This window comes from Lissotriton helveticus, chromosome 9, assembly GCF_964261635.1.
Source record: "Lissotriton helveticus chromosome 9, aLisHel1.1, whole genome shotgun sequence".
In the NCBI taxonomy this organism is placed as follows: domain Eukaryota; kingdom Metazoa; phylum Chordata; class Amphibia; order Caudata; family Salamandridae; genus Lissotriton; species Lissotriton helveticus.
The window spans coordinates 883,101,029-883,113,474 of record NC_136070.1 but is presented as its reverse complement, the minus strand read 5'-3'; the positions used below and the strand labels follow the sequence as shown (position 1 = coordinate 883,113,474).

General features: G+C 43.5%; 1 protein-coding gene across 1 annotated transcript in view; it reads left to right on the top strand.

Moving 5' to 3' along the window:
* Window positions 1–12,446, top strand: part of LOC144781952 (cytochrome P450 2A13-like) — an 820,837-nt gene that overhangs the window by 580,342 nt on the left and 228,049 nt on the right. Inside the window, exon 6 of the mRNA XM_078661043.1 lies at window positions 5,625–5,766. Coding sequence (XP_078517169.1) covers window positions 5,625–5,766 — 142 coding nt within the window. The remainder of the gene's footprint in view (window positions 1–5,624; window positions 5,767–12,446) is intronic.

Genomic DNA, 12,446 nt, shown 5'->3' with positions numbered 1-12,446 from the left:
ATGAGTGTTGAGTAGATCAAACTGATTAATGTGATTAGTCAATTGGGTTTGTGCGCATTTTTCCAGTAGTTTGGCAAGAGTCGGAATATTGGTAATGGGACGGTAGTTATTTAGATCAGAGGGGTCGGCTGTAGGTTTCTTTAGTAGAGGTGTGACTTGTCCAACTTTGAGGGAGTCGGGAATGGTCCCTTGTTGAAGAGAGCTGTTGATTATTTTAGTCCAAAGTGGGAGGAGCGACAGGGTAAGATCTTTGACAGCGTTGGCAGGAAGGGGGTCCGAGAGGTGATTGGCTGGTTTCACAGTACTGAGCAGTCTACCAATTTCTTCTTCCGAGTAGGTGGCAAAGGATGACCATGTAGCATTGTTTTTTGGTTCAGCGGGTGCTGTGCAGAGCGGTTTGGGATAGAGACTTACGTCAATGAGGAGATCGATCTTTATGTTGTCTGTTTTTTGGATAAAGAAAGAGGCGAAGTCTTCACAGGAGGGTGCTTCGCCCAGAGTACTGAGTGGTTGGGGTTGATCCTTGGATTGCGTTCTGATTAGCTCAAACAGCTTTCTCGGGCGATTTTTGGCTTGGTCAAGCTGACGGCTGAAGAAATCCGATTTTGTGCGTTTTATTTTCCTGAAGTAGGCATTTCTCTTTTTCTTCAGCGTTTTTAGGTGCAGTGCGGAGGGAGCTGATCTCCAGGTGCGCTCTGCCATTCGCATGGCCCGTCTATTGTCGTTGAGACTCCCGTTGTACCAAGGATTGGACATTTTTGCGGATGCTCTTTTTAGCTGCATAGGTGCAGCTTCATTAACTAAAGAAGTCATAGCGTTGAGATAGTGATCCGTCAAGGCTTGGACATCCACAACGCCAGTGGGAGGGAGTAATATATTGCAATATATTGCAATTGCCCTAAAGACTTCGGTCAGGGTGAACCCTAGATCGTCTTCAAAGGCGTTCCCCACATCAGTTGGCGAGATTTCCCTTGTGGGCTCTATAGTGTCCTTGTACCGCTTTTGGCCGCCATAAGTGTGGCAGGGTATGCTCAGACATGAGTCCCTTGCTCACTTTGCCACTGGATTCAAGCAAGCCGGGCTGAAGACGGCTGGAATGCCAGAAACCGGTCCTCGGAAGCTTGTTTCCGGTCCAGGAAAGACATGGCTTGGCAGTTGGGGCTGGACTGTTCCCATGAGGCACAGGGTCAGACTGATTTGCATATAGCCATGTCTGAACTGGGGTGGCAGAGTGGGCTAAAGAACGGTGATGGATTAAACCCAGATCTCTTGACTGGGTGTGAGTGTTTGATTGATTCAGATGCTCCGTCCATCACCACCCCCTTTTGTACCCCAGAACAATCCTGGCAAACAGCTTCTGGGATATATCAATCAGGCAAATTGGCCTGCAGTTGATGGGCTGGAGGGGAGATCCCTTCTTATATACTGGGAACTTTTCTGCCCCTGAACAGGTATCGGGGATTTTCATGCCATTTAGAATGGCATTAAATATTACACTTAAATATGGGCCCCAAATATTGGGCTGCTCCCAAAATAGGTCCCTGGGAATCTTGTCTAGACCAGGGGCCTTTCCCAGAGGAAGCTTCCCAATTGCCCTAAAGACTTCGGTCAGGGTGAACCCTAGATCGTCTTCAAAGGCGTTCCCCACATCAGTTGGCGAGATTTCCCTTGTGGGCTCTATAGTGTCCTGGGTGGAATAATATGATTGGAAATGGAGTTTCTAAGCAACTGCTGCAATATTCAGCTCAATGGGTGAGTTCTCTAAGGAACTGACTGTTTGAACCAGGATGCTTTTTCAGTATCGGCACCCGCTGCAGATGACCCGATTTATCAACAGGCATCGCTCATACCACCAATAGCAAGCCTCCGGAAGTAGTGACGCAGCAAGCAGCTTGCACAGGCAATTTACCTACAAACAAACTCGAGTTTACCCCACACTACGTCTCCTGGGGCAAATATGTTGTACTAAATAGAAACATTATTCTGAAACAGCTTGGGGTAGTTGCTGGCATAAGCTATTTTAATTCTACTCACCTGGAGTCAATCGAATTTAGAGAAAATCATGCCCAAAGGGGGGGGGGGGACATTACCATCGCTCCGTGAAGTACCTCAGATCTGACTGACTCCATGTGTGTCAGCTCAGGGACAATTTTTCTACATGTTAATTTGAAGTTTCACTGTATTACCACCTCGTTTTCTTGGCCTGTTGGTTCCATCCCGAAGTAAATCCAGTGCATAGGAGCGTGCAATTTTAAGGGTGCAATTAGCTCTGACTTGTAATACTTTTTGCCGATGCCACTGTCAACCATACATATGGAGGCACTGGGTCACTTGTGAGATGCTATCTTGGAATTCCAGCAGTCTGTAAATAATTCCACAAGAATACATTGTCTCCTTACTTTTACCACAGGCCATGAACTTTTGATTATCCTCTCAGCAGTTATTCACAACTTTTCCATATTTTTTGTGCAGATTTTATATAGCGCAAACTCGACTTGAAGGTATTGGAGCGCTTTACATGAGCACCGGTTACGTTACACATTCAGGCACTGGGAGATTAAGGGCCAGATGTAGGTAATCCCAGATTACCGATTCTTAAATACCGAATCATACCGAATCATACCGATTCGGTATTTAAGAACTGGCAATCGGGATATAGGTATTTTTACCGAATCAATTACCGAATCGGGAATATTCGGTAAAAAGAGGCCCATAGGAACCTATGGCAATTACCGAATCGGTAAATACCGATTCGGTAAAATTACCAAATTGACAAGGGGGACAGGGTGTCCCTTTGACACCCTATTGCACCCCTGATTCAGTCTTGTGTGCCATGTGACACACATACATGCCCTAAGGGCATGTATGTGTGCCAAATGGCACAGGTGTACATGCACAGATGTGCATGTACACAGGAATTCGTTATTTACCATGCAATTGTATTACATGGTAAATAACGACTTCTTAGGGGCCCGTGGCACTGTTTCCAGTGCCACCTACATATAGATTTACTGATTCGGTATATTTACCGAATTGGTATTTTACAGAATCGGTAAATTTACAGAATCTGTAAATTTACCGATTCAGTAAAATATAGGCCCCCTACATCTCAATCACCAAATACCGGTCGGTAACGGCCGAAATTGGCCGTTACCGACCGATGTTTGGTGACCTACATCTGGCCCTCAGTGATTTGCCCAGAATCATTACTGTCTGAGGCACTTATAACATCACATATGGGCCAAGCGTATCCCTCTACGCCCTTTCTCAAAGAGCCACCGGATCTTCATGTGATTTATTCACACCTTCTCTTTTGCACCAGGATCTCTTAAGTTCATAGACAGTGGTCAGATTCTGGAACTTTTCACCATGCCTGATCGACACTCGGCCTCGGATACTACACGAGTTGGAGATGCGCGACGATCCGGCAGTTCTCCTGGAAGTGCCCATTCCCCCAAACTCTGGGGCACATTATCAAGGACCGGTGTTCAAATTATCGCCGTTTTATCGGCAAGAAACTGACGATAAAACGGTGATAATGGGCTTGATAATATGCCCTTGTTAATTCCCATAGAAGCACATGTTAACATCAGAACAAGGACTTCTATGGGAATTAACAAAGGTGTATTATCAAGCCCAATATCGCCGTTTTATCGGCAGGAAACTGCCAATAAAACGGCGATAATTTTAACACCGGTCCTTGATAATATGCCCCTGAGTTTGGAATTCGCCAAAGGCTCACGACTGGGCATCATGAACTTTTACAGTAACACCCCAGAAGCAGAGAGATGCAGTATCTTGATGAAATTAGACTGTAATCTAGACTTCCTCAGTGACAGTGCAGGCAAGGAGTTGGGCATGATCTGGGGAGGCGATTTTAATGCTCATCTTTGATCCCTGGATCTCGAAGATGCTTAAGGCATAGCTGACTGTGAAGGGAATCCTTCCTCCCACTTTTCTCATGATGTATTTTGTAGTTGTTTTTCTAAAAATCTTTTTTTATTAGTATCAAGCACATCAGGATCAAGGTTCAGACAGTATTGTAGAAACAAGGATGAAATATACTGTTACCCTGCCAAGGGGCCCCTTTGTACAATTCTCATAACACAGTACGGCGTCCTGGAGGAGCTGATCTCCCAGTTTAAACTAGCCCTCATTACAAGTACACCATTTCAAAGCCACTTCTGTACCACCCTAGAGGGAATCCCTCTGTAATTGCTACCCTCCAGTCACATTACTCCTTTTAATTTTACTTATTTTTTAATAAACAAAGCAATTAAACATATTTAATGCTATTGACAGCATCTGGCGGTAGAGGCATCCACCCCACATGGTATATATGTGTCTATGTTCAATGTTCTGGCAATGTTTCACATGATGCACTGTCCCTCACCTCTTGTCCCTGTCCCAGCACGGGAACTTCTGGGTGGAGAGAGAATGATATGGAAGGAGCATGCGTGGTGGGTGGACTAGCAGTGGGGGCACAGCGTCTCCACAAGGTCTCCGAGGGTTTTGAATGTGGACCAGCGTATGGGCCATGGGGTACTACCTCAATGTCAATTTGGGGGAACCAGACTTTGTACTCATTGTGTAACTAAGGGGGGAGCCAGCTGGGGGGGCTAAGCTGTGTAGGTGTCCTGGTAGCGTCCCCAGAGCGATCAGAGTTACTCCCTCCAAAGTGATCTGTCCCCTGCATGATACCCAACATAATGCCCCAGGTCTCTAGAGCCCGATCCACGTTCTCATCTGTGCCGGCAGCGCATAGCTGACGTGTTTCCACTACCCCCCCATTCGCAGAGGTCCGACCTTCCTGCACAAAAATAATCATCCCTACAATGCAGTTTTTCCTTCCTGCACAAAAATAATCATCCCTACAATGCAGTGCAAAGGTGCATGCGTTGGCGCACGGCAGCCTATTGTTGCCGGCCGTGGCGAAATAGACAGGAATGCTCTGTATCTGATTGATATTGCCCATTCCAGCCCTTTTCTTTTGCCGTAGGGCAGTGCAGCAGCAAGGCCTGCGGCGCTGCCCTACAGGCAATACCTCATAAATGAAGCCTGTAATATTTCAGCAGCGAAATGCCTTACTCACTAGGCTACACAACCCAGCCACTCTTAAATCAGTCCTCCATGTGTCAGTTTGTCAGGACAGAAGTCATAATACAATTTGACCATATATTTAAGTGCTGGGAGATTTACACTGGATTGCTTTTAAAATGTCTGCTTCTTTACTTTCAAGTCCATTCTTCTAAAGAACTACGTTGTCAATAAACTCGTTATCCAAGGCTATTTATTGCACAACAACCTAGAGCTTATCCATTGATCTGCCGTAGTCTAGCCTAAAAATGAGAATTCTGCAACGAAAAGACATGTAAAGTATCTTTCTCTATATGCTCTGAGGCATTGGAATAAGTTGTTCTTTCTCGGCTTATTGGTTGCCATTCTGCCTAATTCACGCAGGGGTTGACAACCTACCTATCCAACCAACCATTTCTTCAGGCAATCTCAATCTATCCGGCTCACAATTATGTCTTATGGATCAACCTCTTTCTTGCCCACAGTGCTGATCTATAGGTTTGCAGAATAAAATAATTATAAATGCATTAATTTTATTTTATTTGTAGGAAAAAGACAATCCATCATCTGCATTTTCCATCATGAATTTAGTCATGACAGTTATGAACATCATTCTTGGTGGCATTGAGAGTTTAACCAACACTACCTCATATGGATTACTTGCTCTCATGAAGCATCCCGAAGTTCAAGGTAGAAAATATAACTGTAAATTGAAATTTGATTGAAGACTGTGAATTCATTCCTTTGTCTGTCAGTGTGCTTTTTTCACAGTATCTCTATAACGTATATCACTGTAAATATTAGTGATCCAGTGGACTGTTGAGATCATCCGAACTTCCAACAACTGATTCACATAAAACCAGTACATTGGCGTCAGGTTGGAAGATTCACAGTTCAAGATAAGACTAAGGGCTTTATTTAGCTTTTGATGGCTAGGGTGCAAAACGTCTGGCATATCGTAGGCCAAAGGGCAAACTGACCACAGATGAAAGGCTTGCATGCAGAGAATGCAGCACTAATTACCATGGAGGGCAGTAGATAGGGCCAGGGACAGACAGGCAGACATTGCAAATGTGCAGGTTGGAGTGGGAAGGAGCAGAGGCAGCAAACTGACCACTTAGAGCAGGCCAGCAAGGACATTGCCAATAGGTTAAGAATGGGGCAGGGGCACAAGGGTGGTGAATAGAGGGCAGGGTGTAGGGGACAAGGGCTGTAATCTGACCCCAGAGAGCAGGTCGGCATGGGCAGGGTCAGCACAATGGATCATGAAGGCAGGAGGGATGGATATGGGTATGCAACGAGAATAGAGGGCATAGGATGGGGGCAGGGGTAGCAAGCTGCACAGAGAGGGCAAGCCGACAGTGACAGGGGCATCATGATGGACCACTGTCGGCAAACAAGAGGAAGCAGAGGCTTGCACACAGAAAATAGAGGTCAGGGAAGAGGAGGGGATGGGCCACAAAGGGTGGTCAGGAGGGGACTTATGCATGCAGCACGAGAATAGAGACCAGGCATGAGGCGGCAGGAATCTGACCACTGAGTGCAGTAGGTGGGGACCGGGACATGCATATGTAGAATAGAGGGGAGAGGAGAAGAAGCAGAAGCAGCAACCTGAGCATGGAGGGCATGCTGCGATGCGTTGGCCACCTACAGGTGATGGGCTTGTTCCAACTCCCTGCTGTGATTGGCCAAAGGCTGTGTGCAGTGGAGGAGTTAACTGAATATGTTAAAAATAGTAGAATCTGACTGACAAAAACAAAGATCCCCGTCGACAAAAGGATCACGTTCAGGCTGCTCACCCACGCACACAAGGTGCTCCACAACACGGTCCCCGAATACCTCAACAGCCGCCTCTCGTTCTACACCCCCACCCGCCAGCTCCGCTCCACCAGCCTCGCCCTCGCCACCGTCCCACGGATTCGCAGAACCACCACCGGAGGAAGATCATTCTCCTACCAGGCAGTGAAGACTTGGAACTCCCTCCCCAAACACCTACGACTGACCCAGGTCCATCTCACCTTCAGGAAACACCTCAAAACCTAGCTCTTCAAGCAGTAGCGGCACCCCCCCTTCTCAGCGCCTTGAGACCCTCACGGGTGAGTAGCGCGCTTTATAAATGTCTTGATTGATTGATTGAAAGATTAAATAGATGTTCTATCTTGGTATGGTAAAAAGATATTAACTTACATTAACCCCTTCGCTGCCAGGCCTTTTCCTCCCTGTGCTAAGCCTTTAGTTTTGTTATTTGGGGTATTTTTGTACTTAGCCCCCTGTAGTTTTTTTGTCCACATAAGGTACCCACACCAAATTTACATCCTTTTCTTTCAACATCATGGTGATTTTAAAGGTACCCAGGGTTTGTTGATTCCCTTGGAGGGGACCCAGAAATTAGCCAAAATACAGCTACAATTTGTTTTTGGGGAAAAATGGGAAAAAAGTGCTGCAGAAGAAAGCGTCAGTTTTTTTCCCTGCAAATGGTACCAATAAATGTTCTGAAATCATTATCATCCCTGCTTTCAGGGTCAGACAGACGTTTGTCACAAAACCAAAACAATTTACACAGTTTTGGCATTTTAATGGGACATAGCCTATTTTTGCTATTATTTGTGCTTTCATCGTCCTTCCAGATAGTGGTAGAAATGGGTATGAAAGCAATAATGGATCCTGGAAAGCTATACATTTCAGAAAAGTAGACAACATTCTAAATTCAGCAATGGGTCATTTGTGTAGGTGCTTCAGTTTTTTTTTTAATAGAAACTAACAGTTAAAAACAAGAAAAATTGAAAATGAGTTTAACCCCTTCCCTGCGGGGCTAATTCCCCTGCTGTGCTGGGGGCGCGCACAGCGCCCCGGTGCTCGTGACGAGCTCAGTTTGTCACGCAGCATGGTGGCGCTGAGCTCATGACGAGCTGAGCTTGTCACGGCCGCACCCGTTTCTTTAAAACGCTCAGCACAGCGGGGGAATTAGCCCCGCGTGTGAGCGTTGCGGCCGTTATGACGAGCTCAGCTCGTCAAGAGCACATGGCCACCGTGGATCATGACGAGCTGAGCTCGTCATGAGCATGGGAGGGGTTAAACGTTTTCACCTGTAACTTCTTCTAAGTATGATACATTTTTTAAAGCAATATATCATTACATCCGCTGGACACTTTTGGCTGTGGTGATATATAGGACATTTAGGTTCACCAAGAACCTGAGGAACCCAAAGCCAATAACTGAGCTGTATCTTGCAATGGTTTTTCTTTGTAAAATGGTTATATAGCAATTCATTTGGAGAAATATAAAGAGTGAAAAATAAGTTTTAAGGACACCTATGTATTTCTGAAATGGAAACAAAATAGAGTTTAGAAGCAGAAGCTATTTGCTCATCTCCCAAATTGTGCGTACCGATACTAGCATGTGAATTATAGGACATTTTACAAAGTGACTTATTTTTAACACATTGTCTTACATTTAGAAGTCATAAATGCATAGAAAGATAATAGATAATAACAGTTGTTCTACAATTCTGTCTTTCCCTAAGGCTCCTAATAACAATGGTACCTCACTCGTGTGAGTAGGCCTAGTGCCCGCAACAGGAAAAGGCCCAAAATGCAACGTGGACACAGCACATTTTTACAGTGTAAACAGACCCTTTTTTTGCAAAGTGCCTAGCTGTGGATTCTGAACTCTAGCTCAGCCGGCACCTAGGGAAACTTAGCAAACATATATATTTTTTAAAACTATTTGCCTAGAGGAATCTAGGAAGGGGTGACTTGAGTGGCTCCCAACAGGTTCTGTTAACCAGAATCTCTTGCAAACCTCGGACTTTGTAAAAAATAAAAGCATTTTCCTCATATTTCTGTGATGGAAAGTTCTGGAATCTGCAAGGATCCAAAAACTTCCACCCACCCCTCATAACCCAAAGTCTTCCAATAAAAATGGTGCCACACTTGTTTGAGTAGGCCTTGTTTCCGTGACCAGGAAGCAGGCCAAAACGCGACGTGGACACACCACATTTTTACAGTGAAAACTGACCCTTTTTTAGAAAGTACCTAGCTGTGGATTTTGAACCCTAGCACTGCGGGCAGTAGGGAAACTGTAATGATGAGAAGTCCACAAGTAATGTAGTATTTAAGTGATGCTTTAATCCAAGATGTACAGAGAGACCCCACCAGGAGCATCCATCATGGTGCTCAGCCCAGCCAACTGTAAACTCCTAGGCAGATCACCAACATTCTGATAGATGCATCATATGAACATTCTATTGGAGGTAGAGAAGGACAGCATAGAGAAATACCAAGATACTATATTATCCTCTCTTCTTAACGGAAAACAAAAAGCTAAAAACAATAACGGAGAACAGGAGGAATTGAAAGTAAGAGAATTGAGCAAAAGCGGAAAAAGAAACAGCAAAGAGAAAATTCTCATAAAAAGAGGACAAAGAAAGAAGAATGGAAAAAACGTATAAACCATCCTCTCTTCTTACACAATATAAACTATTTTCTCTTCTTACAAAACTTTAAAAAGAAGAAAACAAAAGAATACAATAGAAAAGAGAAGGAACAAAAGAAACCTTAGTTTCAAGAAAAAGGAAGATGAGTAAAAGTAGAGATGAAACCTCATCAAAACACTATTACCTCTAAGCAAAATACAAAACGTAATGCAAGAGATAACAGTGTAAACAGTTGCAATAAAATTAGATCGAATCTGAACATATTTAGCATAGAAAGTATAAATGCACATAAATAGAGAAAACATAAACTAAATATGTGGATGTAAAACTTTAAAAACTTAGACTCTTAAAATGACTGATAAACTAGTATAAGTGAATAAAAACACAATAATGCTATAGGACTATAACCCAAGCATAGCTCCTCTGAAGGAGACAAAATATGCACACCCATCAAGGCATAAGACAAAAATAGACAAGGTCCGTGTGGACAACTGACAAAGTGCCAGGTGGGACTAAAACCCACTACAGTAATTTAAATCAAGTAGACGGTACTATAACCCACTACAAACAAATGGGACTGAAACCCATAGTAAATACAAAGAAACTGCGCACGTAGGACTAACACCTATTGCAAGCAAATGGGACTTGAAACCCATAGCAAAAACATTTAAATAAATTAGATGGGACTAAAACCCACTACAAGCAAATGGGACTATGACCCAATGCAAATAAATAGAAATTACGTAAGTAGGACTAAAACCCACAGCAAGTAAATGGGACTTGAACCCATAACAAAACATTAAATAAAGTAGATGGGACTAAAACCCACTACAAGCAAATGGAACTATGACCCATCGCAAACATTTAAATTACACAGGTGGGACTAATACCCACAGTAATTGTAAGCAAATGGGACTGGGACCCATAGCAAAACAAACAGGTGGGACTGAAACCCACAGTAAATGTAGTGAACACATTATGCCAACTGGCATACTGGGGTGACGGGACTTAAAACCGAACCCCCACACAAAAAAACATATTACTAATGAAAAATGGGACTATAGACCCATCCTTATGCTAACAACACCCACACTAAAATACACATTAAGGAAAATACTATGCTGTAAAGATATACTAAAAGCATAAACTCTTCATAAATCCGTGAAAAAAAATTAACATTACTTCTTTGTTAAAGTTAACATTAACAAATCGACAAGTGTGTGTCTGTCATCACTATAAAACATTATACATTTTGAAAAGTCATAAGGTGTACTTGTCACCATGTTGTAGTGCAGGCAAACCAGAATGAGCATGCAGGACATGACAGGGCTACAAAAGAAAGTTAACGGGTTGAGTGCTTTAAACTCCGGAGCTCGATTCTTGCCCCCGAGACATATCCAAACAGAAAAGAATAACAGTCTGTGGGTACACCTCCAATTTTCCAGCAAAAACACCAAGAAAAAAAACCACAGTACCTTCGATTTCACAGAGCGCTCCGTCTGCAGCTTCGGAAAAACGGAGAATCGAGAACTGTTGAAGAAACTTTAGCGCTGGTATTTAAGAAGCGGAAGATTAATTGTAAAACAAACAGATGCCGAGAAGATTGAGGACATCACGTCGTAGTTTAGCTCATGCTGACAAAAGAAAAAAAAACTTTATTGATCATGGCAGAAACATCGTGGTTGGCAGAACGATGCAGACACCCACAATCATAGCATGTTTAAACACTAAAACGCTGTGGTTGGCAGAACATTTCAAAATGGAGGCACGTTTTCTCGCGTCCTCCCGAGTGGTTCACGCCGTGTTTCAACAACGGGAGATCAGGCAGAAGACGACGCGTCACAGAAGCTCCACTTCGGCGTCATAGAAACTCTTAAGAAGGCTCCGATGAAAACAACAGGTAAGAGTTTGGCACACGCGCTGCATATTTAAATGGAGTGAAGCAGTTAAACTGTCAAAAGTCTCAGTGGCTCGATTTTTGCTCGATTTTCACTCGATTTTCGCTCAAAAACAATTGAAATAATATACATAAGAAATCTCCACAAAAACTATGCTATGGCAAGCATGGCGGTAAACGTGTACAGCAAGCAGAGAACACCTAACCACATCCATTGCTCAGTCAAAATCATGGAACTCGCTTTGTAAAAAAAATCTCTTCTTGGCTAAGACTTTAAATAAAAAGTAACCAATAAGGTCAACACTGCTTAATGTATTCATAGTTAAATAGTCACACATCTTCTCAGAGAGATTAAAGTTTACATTCATGTGAAGGCACAACATAGGATGAGCCAAAAGTTGAAAAGATTTGGGTTTACTCTTGAGGGCACAGCTCCAACACAGTATAAAGAAGACTTTCCTTGTAAATAGGACAATAGGCAGAGTTGGCAAGAGGAATGTTTATCCTCATGTAAGGATAAAGCGTGAGTTTCAAAGTCAAAACAAACTGGCTTACCCAGCGTCAGGGCACAGCTCTAAGTTAAAATTTGTAGACTCACTGTTACACAGGACGACTGCCAGACTGCTGTGGGCGACCGGTTGTAGGTCACTGGTGGGGTCATGCTGGCAGTTGGGGTAGTTCTTCTTGTTGCAGGAGGTCTTTTCATAAATTGTTGTTTTCTTTCTTAATATCTTTTAGTTTGAAGTACTTCTTGACTTGACAGGTGTAGGTTCTTCCTTAAGATCGTCGCCATAAATGTAATGATGAGAAGTCCATAAGTAATGTAGTATTTAAGTGATGATTTAATCCAAGATGCACAGAGAGACCCCACCAGGAGCATCCATCATGGTGCTCAGCCCAGCCAACTGTAAACTCCTAGGCAGATCACCAACATTCTGATAGATGCATCATATGAACATTCTATTAGAGGTAGAGAAGGACAGCATAGAGAAATACCAAGATACTACAGAAATCTAGCAAATCTATACATTTTAGAAA